The following is a 19,435-nucleotide window of genomic DNA, read 5'->3' as shown; positions in this document are numbered from 1 at the left end:
CCATACTTTTTTATTGGTTTCTCGCTCTGTACTAAAAACTCCATTTCCTTTACTGCAGCAGGCTGACAAGGCTGACATATAGCTTCAGTTATTTACACACCTGTGGTCTGATATTGTAGGGCTCAGTTCTCTGGAATAATGACAGCTAAGGTTCTCTTCGTAGCAGTGAATGGTGAGATTTCTCCTTCCTTGCATCAACAGTTACGTCCGTTTTACATTTGATTTGGCATCCAAGTAGATTTCTTCTCTTTGTGTGCAATAAAATCTTGCATAAACAGCGCTTGGAGCTGCAGCTACTGCTGCAAGGCTTCAGAAACTTGGGAGAATCTCTTTTTGTTTCACCAAATGTTAGGCTTTAGCTGGTTTTTATTGCAAAAAAAGTATCTCGTATTTAAGCAGGCCTGACCAGCGTCTTCAGACTGAGGGGGCAGATTCTTCCTGGCCCAGTTCCTCTAGGGGTACCTTTTGTCTGCCACTGGCCTTGGTGTCTTCACCCCTCCCTTCAGTAGCCTGAACAGAGACCACAAATAGCCAGGCTTAAGAAGTTTTCTTGGAAGTCCTTGTGAGATAGTAAGTGGGAACCAGGAGAATGTACCCTTTACCCAGAGCAAGGACTGGCAAACTTTTTGGGTCAGTGGGCACATTTGAAAAAGCGGCATGGGCATCAGTCTCAAAATGGCTGCCTTGGAGGGCATAACACAAAATGGTTGTATGCTGGTCCCGAGGGTTAACCGTGCGGCAAGGTCCGAGTGCAGTCCGAGGTCGAGGGTGCGGTATGGAGGCTGTCCGTTAAAGCTGAAGCTGGGTCCAAGGCAGAGAGTTGGGTGAGGTCAGGAACTCCGGCAGAAGAGCAGGACAGGGTGCAGGCAGGAACAGGCTACCAACAATGTTGCTCCCGCAGCCTGGGACTGGGGCTGGCTGGCTTTTATCTGCCCCGAGGCATAGGGCGGCCCCGGTCCACAGGTGACTCGCCTCTCCTGGCCTGGAGGCGAGCACTCCTCCTGAGGGAACTTAGTTCCCTCCGCCTCTCTGCCCTGAGCCTCTGCAGCTCAGGAGAGGCTGGAGGGTTACCGGACCCAGAGGCAACCTCAGCTTCCCCTAATGGGGCTGAGAGTGGAGCACCTGCAGCCAATGGGTCCTCCATCACCTCCGGAGCCAGAGCAGACTCAGCTGGTCCCTGCACCTGAGGATCCAGCACAGGTGAGGACCCTTCAGGCTCAAGCCCCAGCCCCGGCTCAGCTGGTTCTGGAGGCGGGGACTCCTGTGCAGGCTGGGATTCCTCAGGTTCAGCCTCCGAGTCCGAATCCCAGGCCATCACAGGCCACCTAAAAGAGCATAAAAGACACAGAACCACGAAATGGGGTGGACATGTTTCCCCCACCACCAACAGCCACTCCATCAATGAAAAAGGCACCTACATTAGTCACTATAACTGTCCCTCATACAGAGAAGTTATTTGCAACTATCCTCTGTTCAGAATAGGATGGGAGGGTGGGCTTCCTGGCTCCCTCTTACATCTATGGGCTCAACTGCTGCTGGCTCCAGGGAATCATGGGTAAATAAATAGCTGCCCAGTAGGGGATGCCACAAATGAGTAGCAGATAAATTAACGCACCAGCCCTGGAGTGGGGATAGCAGTTTCCCCTCCAGCTGATGTCAATGGAAGAGAAAATATAAAAAAGCAAAACGGAGACACGCACCTGGAAATAAAAACCAGACTGGAAAAGCTGCGTCTCCTTCCTGGTCAGACCAGCCCCTCATCATAGAGGGCAGGCCTTAGGAAGTTGAAGTTCATATGTCACTGGATCTTCACCACCGCTTCCTTAGTAATGCTCAGATAATCTGAAACCAAGTTTAGAGTATGCAAAGGTGTATTAATATCAATGTGTCCCATGACATTTTAAATAGACACAGAGTTTTTGAATCACTCAGCTGGACCTGCACGCAAATGAAAATTTGTGATTCGGCTTGTGAAATTATTCTGACTTTGACCCCTTGCCTGAGAGAAATCATCTGTGATCAGTGGAGAGCGGAGTTGAAACTATGTGCCTAAATTTTGTGTTCATTTCTGTGAGTGTTGAAAGGGTTTTGTCGGGGGGGGGGGTGTGCTGCACCTGCTGAAAACACATTTGCCATCACTGTCCGTGGTCATTGGAAGTGGCAGGCAGAATGATTTTGCCAGGGATGTTGTGATGCTGTGTATGATGTGATGGAGGCTTGTACACAAAATAATGTGGGTTGCTGCAGTCAGTTGAATCGAAGAGGCCGTGATCAGTGAGAGCAAAGAAAAATGGTGCTGAGAAGTCAAAACTGGGTGGTGGGGGACAAAGGCATTCCCAAACAACATCAAAATAATTTGGCAAGATATACATTGTGGGACGCGGGTGGCGCTGTGGGTTAAATCAGCTTGCCGACCAGAAGGTCGGCAGTTCAAATCCCCGCGATGGGGTGAGCTCCCGTTCCTCGGTCCCTGCTCCTGCCAACCTAGCAGTTTGAAAGCACGTCCAAGTGCACGTAGATAAATAGGTACCACTCCGGCGGGAAGGTAAACGGCAATTCCATGCGCTGCTCTGGTTCGCCAGAAGTGGCTTAGTCATGCTGGCCACATGACCCGGAAGCTGTACGCCGGCTCCCTCGGCCAGTAAAGCGAAATGAGCGCCACAACCCCAGAGTCGGTCACGACTGGACTTAATGGTCAGGGGTCCCTTTACCTTTACATTCCCAGTGATTTGTCTGACAGCATTGAATGTTCTAATTGGAACACGAATGCCAGAAATTGGGAGGTTATTTAGCACAGCCCTCCATCAGTGAAGTCTTTTGGCATGATGAAATACACAGAACAAGTAAAGAGTTAATTTCTTTTTAGCCTTCAAAGGCTGCATATTAGTCCTTTCCTCTCCCTCCCACTCTTAGGGGGCAAGAGAGTGTGTTTCATTTCCTGCTTCAGTGCCTCAGCCTCATGGCTCAGGCTGGATGGCAAATCTATTGACTCACCCCCATTCTACCACCAGGGCAATCCATATGGGTCCTTATGGCAGCATTCTTGGAGCAAAGTGAGCTCCCGCGATAATGAAGAAGATAATGAATGAGCTTATGAGAAGGGGAATTGAGCTCTTCACACCTGGTGAACAGCGTACTGCCAGGCAGATGCCTGTGCCTAATGTAAATTAATGGAGCATCCTTGGTGCTTAATTGTACTGAAGTAATATCACGCCTAATGACCTTAGCGTGGCCCAGTGTTGCTGGGGAGGGAAGCAAAACTCAGGCACAATTCACTCCAAGGAGTTCTCTCTCTTTCAATGCCCTTCCCATGTCTTTATAATTTAAGACTTAAAGCATTGCCATAACATTTCTACACCCTTCTCTACAAATGGTAAAAAAGGATGGTAAAGTCCAGTCAAAGGTGACTATGGGGTTGCAGTGCTCATCTCACTTTCAGGCCGAGGGAGCCGGCATTTGTCCACAGACAGCTTTCCGGGTCATGTGGCCAGCATGACTAAACCGCTTCTGGTGCAATGGAACACCATGACAGAAGCCAGAGCGCAAGGAAATGGCATTTTCCTTCCCGCCACAGCAGTACCTATTTATCTACTTGCACTGGTGTGCTTTCGAACTGCTAGGGTGGCAGGAGCTGGGACAGAGCAACGGGAGCTCACCTCATCGTGGGGATTTGAACCATCAACCTGCTGATCGGCAAGCCAAAGAGGTTCAGTGGTTTAGACCACAGCACCACCTGCATCTACAAATGGAAACGGGTTGAAATTGCTTCCTGAAGGAAAAGAAACCTGCCCTCCAGTGAACTGCCTGGTTGAGCCACAGACTTAGGGCCAGATGTGATGTGGCATGATTCACACCAGTAGGAATGGTGTGAATCCCATACACTCCAACATTCCATGAGGGCAAAGCAGGGAAAAGAGGAAACACAGAAGACCAAGGTGGAAGTGGCAGCTGCTGTTCCTTCTGTTCACTCCCATTCCTTTCTGGTACTCTCTCCCTCCCTCTTGGCCAAAGGGGACCAAGGAGGTGGCAATGACAAGGGAAGCAGCAACAGGTCCAGGGGGCTCTGTTACCAGTAGTGGAGTCCCCTGTTGAAGTGGTTTTCTCAGCAACTGCCTGATGATGCTATGACCTTGAGCCATGAGGAAGCAGCAGCGATCAACCCTTATGGGTGGTGTGGTTGATGAGAGCAAAATAATGTTATTTGTCCATGAGTTGGACTCCTTGTACCCAAAATAAAAGGGAAGGTGAGTTCTGGTGGCCTGAGGAGATGCTGGAATGGAGTGGAGGTCAAGGGAGAAGAGCAGTGGAAAGGGGAAGGCTGAGGACTATGGCAGAGATCCTTTTTATGAAAGCAGGGAGGAGTCCTATCTATCCCAAGGCAAGGAGGACTGAGGATGTCTTGCCCAAGGGTCTTCAAAAACCCGTGGCCAGCACTACCTCTGAGAAAAACAACTAATAAAATAAAATAGTTCAATCTCCCCTCCCTGCCAGTATGTAGGTCTACTCCAGAAGTTGCTGTCCCTTGCATCCATACCTGGAAGTACCCACTGAACTCTGTTGGTTTGACTGCCAGGGGGTTGGCTTGAATTATGGAGAATGGTTTTGAAAGTCTAGAGCAGTGGTTCCCACACTTTTTTTTGGCCATGCATGCCTAAGGATCTCTAAAATCCTGACCCCCCCCCCTTGACATATAATTCTTATTATTCAAAAAGTGAACTATTCACGTGGAGGAAGCCTAAAGTGCCATTCACTGTTAATGACTCATTCTCCCCCTTAAAAATCAAATTGCCCCCCCCCCCCGTGGGGTGCATGCCCCACATTGCGAACCACGGGTCTAGACCCATTGATGCAAAACAATATTAATCATGCTATACAGTGAGCTATAATTGAATTAGCCAAAGGCTGATGCTGGGGTATTTGCATGAAAAATGTGTCTATTAGCAATGGCAGATCATGGGGTCTCAAATTTCAGCAATGCCTTGTGCGATGCCAAATCCCCCCCCTCACCTTTCATTCTACATCATTGCGGCACCCCCTGCGGTGCCCCCGAGGCTCTGCGCCCAGTGAGGCCAAACCGGTTGCGCTCCCCCAAATCAGCCTGTGATATCAGGAGAAACTTGCACCGAAATGCAGACAATTACTTGTGGGGATTTTGAAGGAAATGGTAACACGGTGCAGAAATGTGTGGGTTTGAATTTCTGGCTGGGGAGATGGGAAATGGAGAGAAACCGAAGCTGACACATTTGCTTATCCCCCCGAGGCAATGGGCTCTTTGCTGGTCTTAGAGCCCTGGCAAATGCCCAGCTCCCCTCCCTCCAGAACCGGCCATGCTGCAGATTCCCTAAGGCGTAATAAAGAACTTTGAAGTGTGTTTGAGAAACGAATAAATATTCATGATGCACGCTGAAAAATGCAAGCTGTAGCACAGTCCGTGATTTGGGGGGGGGGGGTACACAGAGACAGCTGGATCTGTCAGAATTGTCCTCCAAACTGCAGGCGAGGTGAAAAGGATCCACAGGATGGAGACGAGAAGAATGCCGAAAACAAAATGTGCTTAATTATACTTGAGAAGCCAACAATATTATGTACCCAGGCTGCTGAAAGTTGTTGTTCGGAAATGAATAGGCTGATTTTCAAGAGCTTCTGACGGAATTGTGGGGATTCGTTCCAAGAAGAGAGGGAGTGGACTAGCAGAGCAGTGATCCGCTTCTAAGAAAGGTTGCCAGGATCAAGACCTGCATAGAAGGCATGCTTTCTGACCCGGAAGCCTTGATCCTTATTAACCCCATTTTAAATGGGGTGTGAGACTGCCATATGTGAGGGCAGGAGGTAGCAATTTGATGGTTTTCTCTGCGTATGTTTGGAAGGAATTCAGGTAAATTCATTCAAGAGATCCAGCACTCTCAAGTGTCCTGAGTGCTTAAAGGTAAAGGGTAAAGGGACCCTTGACCATTAGGTCCAGTCGCGGACAACTCTGGGGTTGCGGCGCTCATCTCGCTTTACTGGCCGAGGGAGCGGGCGTACAGCTTCCGGGTCATGTGGCCAGCATGACTAAGCCACTTCTGGCGAACCAGAGCAGCACACGGAAATGCTATTTACCTTCCCGCCAGAGTGGTACCTATTTATCTACTTGCACTTTGACGTGCTTTCGAACTGCTAGGTAGGCAGGAGCTGGGACCGAGCAATGGGAGATCACCCCGTCGTGGAGATTCAAACCGCCAACCTTCTGATTGGCAAGTCCTAGGGCTCTGTGGTTTAACCCACAGCGCCATCTGCGTCCCCTCCTGAGTGCTTACCAAACCTTATATTGCTGCAGCTATTACAACTATACTGTAAGGCAGTAACACATGGCATGGTGCAGTGCTGCTGTTCACCTGACCTCTGGAGAGTAGTGTTGGTGTGGTGCAAACACACCCACAGGAATGCCAGATTAGCTCCTCGGGTGTGTTTGCACTGTGCCAACCTCCTCGCTCCCTCATTCCCTCCCTGCTTCTACCTCCTAGTAAGCAGCAGTAATGTGACTGACCACTGCTGCTCAGGTTCTCAGCTTGCATGTATTAGGGCTGTGCATCGGATTTGGCTGAATCCTGGACTGATTCAGGCTAACTTGCACCTTGCTGAAGCAGCTACCAATTGCTACATAGTGGATCTGTTGCTCAAAACTGTCTCTCAGAAAGCCAGACAGTCTCCAAACTGTTGCAGTTATTAATTACAGCACCATATATGGCAAACTCCAGGGTGGGAGGAGAGAAGGAGAGCTGGACTTTGCTTATTGAGAGCTGCAGGGCTCAATCTCTGTTTGCAATGTTTGAAGGGGGGGGGGGATGCTGAAGTCTTAATGCATAAGTTTTGTCTCTTAGAAAGACTTTGGTGCCATTTGTTCAGCTTATGATTTGTTTCCTTCACAGTATATAACTGTTTGAATGTTTTCCAACCTTTCCCAATCTTCCGATTCTTTTTTAAACATTTGCTGTCTGTGTCTTAGTATCCCTCTCCCCAGTTTTGGCTCTAGGTTTTTGACAACGTTTGCTTACAGTTGTGTTCTGTTTAAGGTGTCTTTCTTTATTAGAACTTTGTTGTGAGGGTGGGAGTCCTTTGAGTACAATGTATGCAGTCAAGTGTACAAGCAGCACAAATATTGTGTAATATTACAAACATCAGCGCAGTACAGTCTCTCTTTTTTCAAAACAACAACAACAGCCCTGGAGCTTCCTGTCTATAATTTTGCAGTGTTACAATTTTGTAGGGGCTGGCATGCCTGCAGATTTGGTAGAAAACAGAAAAGGTATGGTTATTTTGGTTTCCCAATGCAAATCAAACCGATTTCCAAATATTTGTATTTTGTTATCTGGGGCAGACCAGATGATGTTCAGATTGATCTGGTCTGAATCAGGTCCAATCCAGAACTACAGATCAGGCTCAGAAATCAGATTTGAGGAATCGGTGTACAGCCCTTGCATGTGTACACTCCTGCAAAGGAAAGCCATAATGTCAGAGGAAGTCCACAAAATGTAGCTACAGATGAAAGTGCTCCAGATGGTTATACAATACGTATCAAATTGCAATCAAAACAGAGCAACTAAGGTGTGGCTTCCCTGCTCCCTTTATCTGGAGTAGTTTATGCCAGCTGATTATCAATGAAAGATGAATTTCTTGTTGGAAGAGCTCCTTTCTCCAAAGTCGATCCCCTCTCCACCCCTTTAAACATCCCCATATGCCAGTGAGCATTTGTGTTCCAGGGCATGTGGCGCTAAAGGTCAGCAATGACATCCAGCTGGCAGTGTCAACTTATTTCAAGTCCCAACAATACCCGTGTGGTTTGCCAAAATCTGTAATCACAGTAGGAAGAACCTTAGCAGGGAACAGGTTAGGGTCATTTGGATGGTGGAAGGGAAGCAAGGAGTACTGGGGAAATTAACCAAAAGAGCAAAACAGAATCATTTCTTATCAAAGGAATGTATTAACTGCCTTAAACCGAGTCAGGTCACTGGTCCCTCTTGCTTTGGGCTTTGGTGGGCTTACCCCTTGGCAACACTGTCATGTGCTGAGAGCCACACAGCCACTTGGCTGTTGACCCATTGTAGCATTGCCCCATGTTAATCCTGTGAGCCTTATGCAAGGTCAAGGATGGTGACCACTAGGGCTCCAAGTGAGAATGAGGGCTCAGGGTGCCTGATCAGGTAAAGGTAAAGGAGCCCCTGACCATTAGGTCCAGTCGTGACCGACTCTGGGGTTGCGGCGCTCATCTCGCTTTATTGGCCAAGGGAGCCAGCATAGAGCTTCCGGGTCATGTGGCCAGCATGACTAAGCCCCTTCTGGTGAACCAGAGCAGCGCATGGAAATGCCTTTTACCTTCCCACCGGAGTGGTACCTATTTATCTACTTGCACTTTGGCATGCTTTCGAACTGCTAGGTTGGCAGGAGCTGGACCGAGCAACGGGAGCTCATCCCATCGCCGGGATTCAAACCTCCGACCTTCCAATCGGCAAGTCCTAGGCTCTGTGGTTTAACTCACAGTGCCACCTGCATCCCAAGGGTCTGGTCAGAGAGTTGGGGAAAGGCAGGGCATGCTGGGCCTTATTTGGTTATTTTCGGCACAGCTCAATAAGCACTTTACCAGCATTGCTTTCCCAACAACTTGCTGCTTACCAGGAAGGAGAAGAGGGTAGGAGAGGCTATGGGGAGGACGGCACCAAGAGGAGTGCCAGAACAGCTCCACTGGTGAGTTTGCACCCCTCTGCGATTCAGCAGCTCAAAATGTGAACCCATCTCCACCCACCTCAACTGCTCTGCCTGAAACAAGGGAGGGATTAAAAAGAACAGAAATAGAAAATTGTAGGAAAACGTTTATTAAGTAGCAAGGAGTTTATTGGCAGCCCAGTTAGATGGACAGGGTGCAAATAAAATGATGATGATGGTGATGAATCACAGAGGGATGCAAAGTTGCCAGTGGAGCTATTCTGGCACTCCTCTTGGCTAATAATAATAATAATATTGTATACCACCCTTTTTCTGCAGAACTCTGGGTGGTTCACAATGTAAAGTTACATATAAAGAATGCAAAATACATAATAAAAACAGAAACAGAAACAAACCAATAAGCCCCCTGCCACAATACATTTAAAAGGGCATCGAATGTCAAGCAGCCAAAAGCCTGGTTGAAGAGGAATGTCTTCTCCTGGCACCTAAACTGGTATTATGAAGGCACCAGCCGAAACTCCCTGGGGAGAGCATTCTACAAATGGGGAGCCACAGCAGAAAAGGCCCATTCTCATGTTGTCACCATCCAGAGCTCTAGTGGAGGAGGAACACAAAGAAGAGTCTCAGAGGAACTGGAGTCATGTTGAGTGTACCTTGTTCCCCGGTGGAGTTTATGAAAAAGTGGAGTTGAGTTATTGACACTTGGCTGGTCACATTAATGCGGGAGGCAGTTTCAGCAGACCAGCTGTCAAAAGAGCACCTGCAGCCTTACAACAGTCAGTCCAGGGGAAACACTGAAGAGTTTGTCCCAGGATAATCCTTTGATCCCTTTGTAAATCCCATGTAATTTTCTTTTTTGCTTTTTGAAGCTGCTCGTTCTCGTCGAGTGTTTTGCTAGCTTTTGCGGAGAGTTTGTCCATACCATTTATCCCGCGAATCATGTATATTGAATTACATCTTGATTCCAGCACGTGGCTTAATTAGAATGCAAAAGTGAAAGGAAAGGTGTGGATCATTTGGACAAAGCAATTACTTTTGGATCAGATGGATGAGTTCTTTTGCAGGAGATAATCTGACACCCTCTGTGCCCTTTCACTCGTGAAGTGCCTTCTTAATTCAGCGTAATTGAAATGGCTTGGAGTGGCCAAAAGCAGGTCATTTCCCAAGCTATAGATTTTCACGTAAGTCTGAGCTGAAGGGATCTGGATTGCTAACTGATTTCATTTTTAAAATGCTAGACTGTTTATTTCTAGGGAGTCCTTTTAAAAAATATGCCAACATTTTATTATGCAACAGCTACATAGACTCATAAATTGTAGAGTTGGAAGGGAACCTGGGGGTAATCTATTCCAACCCCTTGCACTGCAGGAATCTCAACTAAAGCATCCATGACAGATGGCCATTTAACCTCTTCTTAAAAACCTCCAAGGAAGGAGCGTCCATCACCTTCCAAGGGTGTCTGTTCCACTGTTGAACAGCTCTTACTGCCACAAAGTTCTTCCTGATATTTAGTCGGAATCTCCTTTCTTGTAACTTGAACCCACTGGTTTGGGTTGTACCCTCTGGAGCAGTAAAGAACAAGCTTGCTCCATCTTCCTTGTGACAGTCCTTGAGATATTTGAAGATGGCTTTCAAATCTCCTCTCAGTCTCTTTTCCAGGCTAAACATACCCTACAGTATTTCCCTTTTTATGTAATGATGAAAGTACAGAAGCTGTTACATAAGGACACAGGAAGCTGCAAAGTCAGACCATTGGTCCATCTACATTCGAACTGTCTGCACTAGTTCTCCAAGGTTTCAAACAGGGAATCTTTCCCAACCCTAGCTGTGGGCTCAAATGGGACTGGAAATTCTCAACTGCTCATACCCAAAGTTAAAATCTAGCATAATTGTCAAACTTTGATTATACCACCCAATGCTGTCATACAACAACAACAATAACAACAACAACTTATTTATTCCTCACCCATCTGGCTGGGTTCCCCAGCCACTCTGGGTGGCTCCCAACAGAATATTAAAAATACGATAAAACATCAAACATTAAAAACATCCCTAAACAGGGCTGCCTTCAGATGTCTTCTAAAAGTCACATAGCTGTTTATTTCCTTGACATCTGATGGGAGGGCGTTCCACAGGGTGGGTGCCACTACTGAGAAGGTCCTCTTCCTGGTTCCCTGTAACCTCACTTCTTGCAGTGAGGGAACCGCCAGAAGGCCCTCGGTGCTGGACTTCAGTGTCCAGGCTGAAAGATGGGGGCTGAGATGCTCCTTCAGGTACACAGGGCTGAGGCCGTTTAGGGCTTTAAAGGTCAGCATCAACACTTTGAATTGTGCTCAGAAACGTACTGGGAGCCAATGTCGGTCTTTCAGGAATGGTGTTATATGGTCTTGGCGGCCACTCCCAGCCACCAGTCTAGCTGCAGCATTCTGGATTAGTTGTAGTTTCTGGGTCACCTTCAAAGGTAGCCCCACGTAGAGCACGTTGCAGTAGTCCAAGCAGGAGATAACTAGAGCATGTGTTACTCTCGTGAGACAGTCTGCAGGTAGGTAGGGTCTCAGCCTGCATACTAGGTGGAGCTGGTAGACACCAGAACTACAATATAGCAGTCTTTGCCAACCTAGCGTCCTCCAGATGTTTTGGAATACAGCTCTCATCAGCTCCACCCAGCACAGGGCTTGTAGGAGTCATAGTTCAACACATCTGGAGGGGACCAGGTTGGTGAAGCTTAAATTTTAGAGTTTGAAGGTATCTTGGGCATATCTAACCCAATTCCCTATGCCATGCAGAACCCATGCTTTAGGATACACCTACAGCATCCCTGACATGTGAGGGACGAGTTGGTGTTAAGTATCTCCAGTGAAGAAAAATCTCCCTGCCTCCCCAAGGCTGCCTGTTCTACATCAAACTGCTCTTCCTGTCGGAACAGCTCTCCTAAAATGTAGCTTATTTCTTGCCATAGTCCTTCCCTCTGAAGTGACAGAGGGCAAGTCTGCTCCACCTTCTTCATGATCAGCCCTTCAGACATTCATCTACCCAAGGCAACTTGGAGAGTGTGTGATGAATAATTATTCCCCAGAGCAGCCACAGAGAAGCATTCCCTATGGTTGAAAATCCACTCAGTAAATTACCAGTTGGGTTGGGACCCCCCCCCCCCCAGTCTTCTGTATTCAACTTTTGTGCAACCGAGCAGGGGATTAAGAGGGATTTGTTTCTTTATATAATGTTCCTTGATTTTGAGGGGTCATGCCTCTTTCTTCAGCTTTGTCATTCAAGGCTCGCCTGACATTTTAAAAAGGCTGTTTGATCTAAAGGCTCAGCAATATTGACCACCAACAGGCCATGGCAGAGATGAGATCTTTGCAAGAAGCAAATATTAACATTCGGTACGGCATCCTCTCCTGCTTTAATTCCTGGTGTTAGCTGTGAGAGTGACAAAATTGTGTTTTTTCCCCTTCCTTCCTTCCCTCCCTCCCTCTCTCTACTTCCCTACAATCCTCACCCCCATTCCCTGATGCAGTACGGAATAAAGAAGAAGGAAGAAAGAGAAGCAGAAGCCCAGGCTGCTCTGGAAGCCAATGCCGAAGGGAGTCTGACACGTCCAAAGAAGGCCATCCCCCCTGGCTGTGGCGACGAGGACGAGGAGGAAGAGGAGAGCATTCTAGACACCGTTATCAAATACCTGCCTGGTCCCCTCCAGGACATGTTCAAGAAGTAAATGGCTACAGACTGCCAGTCTGTCCGTGGACAGTAAAGGAAATGGATTTCCCATTGACCAAATGGGGAATTTATACTTGCCACACATCACGCAACCTCTCCCCACCCACAGCTCCAGCCCCTTGCCATTTACTCAAGCCCCACCCCAACCCACACCCTCCTCCCTCTCCCATCCATCCCTTAATTTGTACATATTCACATCTAGTCGATGCCTCCAAGTGGATGTAAAGATGAATGAGCTGCAGTCTACACAACTTTTTATTATTATAAAGCCATAGTTCTGCGTATGTTAAACAGAGGCAGGTGTACATTAAGCAGAGGAAAGGGACTACAGCATGCTCGTTTTTGTCTCCCAGCAAGAGTTCACCCACAGTGAATGATAGGTGTCACACACACACACACACACACACACACACACACACCTCATTTACTGAATTAGTAACTAACAGAGAATTAAGGCACCCATTAGGATGCCCTTTATAGGTCTAAGTTGAAAGTACTCACTGTTTTTGGATAGTATAAAAAAAGAACCACCTTCCTCTTTTGGGTGATGGGGGCGGGGCAATGCCTGTGAAATTCTTCCCCTGTCCAATAACATTGTTCACCCTTCTTCTCTCTTCCAACTGACTTGGTTTGCCCTCAGTGACATCACCACATAGACAAAACTGATCTGCTGCATAATGTAGTACGGTAATAATGCGGTGTTCCCTGTGAGATGCTTGATTGGCTGGGATCACTTACATGATTAATCTAAGCAACATTCCTCTCTTAGATTTGTCCTCAGCGATGCCACCAAAATGCCAAGTGTGATTGGCTACATAGCAATAGGGCATTGTCCCAGTGACCAGCCTGACTAACCCCAGAAGGCGATAGAGGCAGGTGGAAGTGGCAGATAAGCAGAGCAGCTAAGGGAACAATGGCCAGTGTCAAAAACAATGAGGGCAATGAATATATTCACAACCACTGCTTTGGAAAAAATATTTCAGCCTCCACAAATCACTACTTTTGGCCCCAAAATGGAAATGGGAGGATATTCGGCAAAGCCCTGCCCTTGTAGGGTGTCTCCAGCCCAGCTGAAATGGAAACACATGTTTGTTTTCTGCTATTCCCATTATTCCTCATCACTGATAAGAGATAATGTTGAAACTGGACCATTCACTGCCCATAATTCCAGCCCAGATGTCAGTGGAAGAGCTGCATTCAACTGCACTTTATAAGAAAGCATCTACGTGCCTCAGAGTCTTCTAGGCAAGGGTCTCGTAGCCTTGAAAACAGCCATAATAGGAAGCTAGCGAGGAAGTTTCTTGACAGCACAATCCTATGTATGTCTGTCAGAAGTAAATCACAATATCAGAGAATTGTGGAGTTGGAAGTGACCTCGAGGGTCATCTAATCCAACCCCCCTGCAATGCAGGAATCACAACTAAAGCAACCATAGCAGGTGGCCATCCAACTCTGCTTAAAAATCTCCAATGAAGGCACTTTTAGTATGGCGAAACTTATTCTCCCAGGTAAGTGCATATAGAACTGCAGTTTTGGCTTGCAATGTGCTGTCTTCCCTTTCTAGCTTAACAAAAGTCGGCCAGTACATTTCCTCTAATCTATAAAGTCTCCAGCTTGTTTGGAGACCCTTGGATCATCTGCACTATCCAGTCAACTCATGTTGAAGCTCTCAAGTTGTTTTTCATGGCCAGACGGGGAGGGCTAAAGGAACCATGCTTCCTTGGCGATACAGGGGGTCCCTTCACTTTATTTCCAAGGTCTTAAAAAGCGAAAGCGCATCTCTAATGCTTTACTTAACAGAGAGACTGGGAGCAGAAGAAGTGCACACTACAATATTCCACCCTGTTGTTCATTTCAAAGCAAACCTGCTCCAAGGTGGTGGGTACTTGTCACTTAAACAATTATTAAAATGTAGATATGAGGCTTCTCTGCTTTGTATTGGCTTGTGAGAGGCATCCTTCTTCATACCCCCTTCAGAAATAAATGGGTATGAGCAATGGCCAATTTTTCACCTGTGAAACTGAAGTTTGAAAACATTGAAGCCTATCCCAGATCAGAGAAGGGCCATAGTTCACTGGCGTAGCAATACTGCGGAGGTAAGAAAACCCAGGGGGATGGGGGGGGCGTGTTTGTGTTTGAGATCCGGGATAGCTGTTGCTTAGCCAAGAAGGCGATATGGAGCTAGATGAGCCAAAAGTGTTAAGCAGGTGCAGCAAGATTCTCTCTTGGTGCTTTGGCTTTCTAGATACTGTTGGCTTTCTAGATACTTCAGGAGATCAGCTTCTGCACACCAACGTTTATTCTGTCCCAGGGCCAGAACTGAGGTTACCTTGCTAGTGTGGTGGAACTCAGTGTTCATTGTTTTCTGTGTGTAACATTCCCAGGTCTGATCCTGGAATTGGAGCTGAATCACATGATCAGCAGGACCATGTGAAAAACCTGTTTGTCGCTGGTCTATACATACCACTACTGGTAGCCAGGGAAGTGGGAGACTGATAGGGGTCTTCAACTTGTGCATCGAGGCTTCCCCCCTCTCCTTCCTGTGTGTGCTTGCCCCCTAAATTGTCTGGGATGGTGTAAGGAGAATCCCCAGAATGACACACAGTGGGAAGAGGATCATTCGATTTTGCAAGCTGATACGCTTCTGCAGATGGGATTTTGTGACTGAATTGAATTCCAACCTGAATGGTTGAATAGAAATCTTCTGGCATTAGGGCCCATCAGAATAATGGGTGTCGCCCTCACTGGCCCCACCCTCACTGTCACATTTCCAAAGGGCTGCTTCTACATGCATTGAGGCTGAAGGTCTGGAGCAGGGGTCTAGCTGTGCACATATCGGTTCCCCCCATGATTTAGAATCACACAGGGAGTCCAATACTCATGGGAAGAGCGGGGTGAGGATGGAGCAACAGCAGCTGATCCAGCAAACGCCTTTAAATATTTGAATTCCCGACCTGTATTCTGATCTAACAACAGATATATCATGTGAGCCTGCAAATTGTGAAGCTCAGTCCTATTATTGAAAGTTTCCCAAGGAAGGGTTCTTGTAATCTGAATGGCCAAACCTGCCTTGGCCCCAGAATAAAAGCTCAGTTGGGAATCAGCCAAGCAGTGAGTCAGTTTCGCCAGACAGTGGCAAGACCAGCTGATGAAATGAGCAGTCATACTGAATGTGTGTGCGTTTTTTAAAATAAGATTTATTAGCATCCAGCATCCTAAGGTGTGAGGTGACAGGCGTGGGGTGTTGTTCATTGCTTTGCTGTGTTCTAGTCTGGCATATTGGCCATACCTGTTGTACAAAAACAGATTAATTTCCAAAATGTTGACTATTGTTATATATCCATAATGCCAGAAAAGCAATTTTAAGGTTATGCTATATCCAGGCAGAACAACTCCGTTCTGAAGCTCCATCTAAATCAATGTTTAAAAATCTGACTTAGAGCACATTGCTTAATCCAGTTTAGATTTTTTTGAAAACAACAATAACCTTACCTTCATATTTCCACAGATAATACTAGGTATGTTTTCCCTTGAACCCCAGCAGCTTGGGGGTAAGGTCACAATTTTTGCATTCATAAAACATATGCCCCATCTAAGGTTCAAAGAGAGGTGGTTTATGACATACTGAAACCCTTACAAAACAAACTTATACTTTAATTATTTTAAATTCTTTTTTAAAAAAACCAAAACCCTACAAGTATAGAGAATAAGAGAAGAATCAACAGCAGAAACAAATACAATACATCTAACATTCCTGGTCTTCACAGGGCCACAAACGCCCTCTGAAAGCGTTTGCTTCTCTGCCATCTTCTTAAAGCAATAAGGGAGCAGGTTGAATGTGGCTTCTGGGTCGGGAGTTCCAAACTGAGAACACTGTTTCTGGTGGCCAGCATTTCCGGTCAAAAGGAAAGCCCCACCAGATAACCTTGTGAGAGGACGGTGGGCTTGTCATGAATCCTGAGGTAAACTTTTCATTTTCAGTGAACTGGTAGTGTAAACAGATTTAGGGTGTCTGCATTCCCTCACTGTGTTGTCTTACTCATCCCTCCATGCCAGCAAAAGGCTGCTGAGATGTCCTTCCACTTTCTTTCCCAAATGCCAGGTCTCAAGTTGAGGCCGCAGGTTTCTGAAACCTCATCTATAGCATGAATAGGAGCTTTCTGTTGACATGTACCAACGTCACTGATCTGGTTTCCTCCAAAGAACCCTTGGAAATGAAGTCTGGTAAAGGTGATGAACATTCCCTGATAGTGCTTCCTTCGCTTCCACTAACCCTGCTCACATTCCTGTTATACCTATTAGAATCTGTAAATGTGGGGTGTGCTCTTAGTCAAACTCTCATAGTGACTGAGCCTTTGGCTGTTTGGGCAAAGGAATCTTTATTCTTTCACCAACCATGAACCAGTGTATTGTCTATCTACAACGACTTAGGCAACGTTTCCCCTATTAAGGACCAGTTCACACAAAATCTGCCCTTGCTGAATGGTGAGTTCACTCGGTATGCCTTCCAGCTGGTTCTGTCCATAGCAATGCTTTTGTCTGACTGATCCAAGAAAAACCAATCTGTTTTCAGTCCACAGTGTCCCACCTTGCAGAAGAGCAGTTGGGCAACTGATTTACCCTATGGCCAGCTTTGCAGCTTCCATTCTGCATGCTGACCATATGCACCTGCTTAACTGAGGCCCAAAAAAGGAGATTAAGACTGCAATGCTAACCATTTCTACTCAAAAGTAAACCCCATGCAATGGGGTTTGCTACTCCAGATTTAGTGGGGTTCAAACTGCAGCTATAAACATAAAGAAACAGAAATAGTTCTATATGCGGTGTACCCCTGATTCTGGCCCATTAACAGAGACATATATTTAAATATTTTATTTTTCTAGGAATAGAGGTAGACATGCTATTCTGCTAGTGTATCACTCAGAAAAGCAGAGCGAGTGAATTTCTCTCAAACGATGTTTCACTGGAATCATATAGTAGAATTTTTTTCCTGGCTTGTTCCATTTCAGGCAGCAGGTAGCTCCTCAAAGTTATGAATGTTCTCTAACGTTAGGGGAAGCCCTTGCACATCCAAACCTAGCACTCCAGGCAGAAAGGTTCTAGCTAGACAATCTTCTTGATGTGCTGCTTTTCAGCCTGCAAGGATTTTATTTTATTTTTTATTTTTTCTGATGGGGGAGTATTCAGAAATGAGATTCTCCCATCACCTGTTGAAATATGAACTGGTACATTCCAAGAAGAACTCTTGCCACCTGGTTTGGCTGACCAGATCGGCCCTGAATCAATGGCCTGGAGCAGTGCTCTACAACTTTAAGGTCCCTGGCCTCCAAAGTGCCTAAACTGCTGTCAACACAGTCACAATGGGCACTTCCCTTCCCTAAAATGAAATGAAATATCGGCACAATCCCTCAGTTCTTTGCTTCTGGTATCTATGGAGTTGAGGACCACTAATAAAACACTAGCACCTAGCACTCGGCAACTTGATGGGCACAAGCCAACACCAAAGAGAAGTGTGATTCTTTGCTTGGGTTCTGAATATCTCTTTCTCCTTCCACAGCATTTTTATTATTATTATTTTTTAAAAAAAGAATTAAATCACAATATGTTCAATCTCAGGTATATGGGTTTCTTTTTTCTTTAAGAAAAAAATAGTTTGTATTGATATGGAAAGCTTGGGCAGTTCCCCATTTCTGCATTTTGTTCACCTCCCTCTCCCAAAGCCTTTCTGTTTTATTTTTAAACAATCAATAAATTAAAGCAGCATTAATCAAAAGGCCTTCGCTTCCGGGGGAGGCCAGGGGATTACGAGTGAGTTTGGCATTGAGCTTCATGCATATATCTTTAGAGAAAGCCATATGAAATCAGACTGCAATATTCATTACGAATGCTATTCTGTGTTTTAAACGAACCAACGAACAAACTTGCATTGTGTGCTAAATCCCTTCGGCATTTCTCTGTCTATGTTTCCGGTACAATATGTTAGCTTAGTTTCCATCTGCCCAGTCCTTCAACATACCAGTGATGTTCAGTACATCAATCAAACAGGCTCTTAGAACCAATTGTTGTTAGGAATTCCATTGTTGTGATCTGAATGTAACGTCCTATGTATCTCTCTGAACCCGTTTACCTGTATCCGTTTTATTCTGTGTTAACCAAGATTCCGGTTCTATGTGCTCAGTCAGCAACATCTTTCAGTAAATGTCTTTTTAAACAATGCTTGTTTTCACACTCGCGTAATACTAATAATACTAATAATAAAAAAGCGCAGAACACTAACTAGATGGGCATTTTCTAATAAGTGAAACGAAACAAACGAACAAAATGCTCTTTTTTTTCCTCTTCGGAATGCATGCGGCACCTTCGGAAGCAGCCAGAAGGTGACTTCAAGTAGAGACTTTGTGAATGTAAATTCTGTTTGTAATCTGCCTGCTACCTTTTCCTGCATGATGTGGGTTCAATGGTACAATGTTCTTTTCAAATGGAATCACAGCCAATAAACAACAACAACAAACAAACAAACAAATGGTAATAATAAAAATGATTTCATCCCTCTCCCCCTCCCCCCATGCTTTCCCGTGGAATTCCTTTTAGGAACACATCCCATGATTTGAAATTTGGGTTTCCAACCAAGAGTACACTTTATAGAAAATTGCAGCCGATCCCAGCTCTCTGGTGAATATATTTGTACAATGCCTGTGTATCCAAACAGCCATGGTATTATTTTTATTAATCAGTTAATCACCTTCCACATATATGTCTCCAGGTGATGCATGTGGTATAATAGAAACAAGTATTTAAAAAAAGAAGTTTAAACAGCAAAGAAAATAACAGCAAATGAATAGCGCAACAATAAATGTAAATGCCCCATGTCAGAGACCTATTTATCCAGTTGGCAAAGCTTGTCAGAACAAAAAATGTCTTCAGCTATTTCTGGAAAGGGGTGCTGTTGTAGAATCATAGATTTATAGAGTTGGAAGAGAAAACAAGGATCATCTAGTGCAACATTCTGCAATGTAGG

The 19,435-nt window shown here is 45.8% G+C and overlaps 1 protein-coding gene across 2 annotated transcripts in view; it reads left to right on the top strand.

Annotated features, from left to right (window-relative positions):
* The window catches only part of CPLX1 (complexin 1), a 149,310-nt gene extending 134,972 nt beyond the window's left edge, over positions 1-14,338 (top strand). For both annotated transcript variants that reach the window (XM_028712326.2, XM_028712327.2), the window contains exon 4: positions 12,218-14,338. In XM_028712326.2, coding sequence (XP_028568159.1) covers positions 12,218-12,415 — 198 coding nt within the window. In that variant the 3' untranslated portion in view covers positions 12,416-14,338. The remainder of the gene's footprint in view (positions 1-12,217) is intronic.
* The last annotated feature ends 5,097 nt before the right edge of the window (positions 14,339-19,435 follow it).

This window comes from Podarcis muralis, chromosome 17 (genome assembly GCF_964188315.1).
Source record: "Podarcis muralis chromosome 17, rPodMur119.hap1.1, whole genome shotgun sequence".
Classification (NCBI taxonomy): domain Eukaryota; kingdom Metazoa; phylum Chordata; class Lepidosauria; order Squamata; family Lacertidae; genus Podarcis; species Podarcis muralis.
Note: the sequence above shows the minus strand (reverse complement) of the source record. Positions and strands in the feature narration are given on the sequence as shown.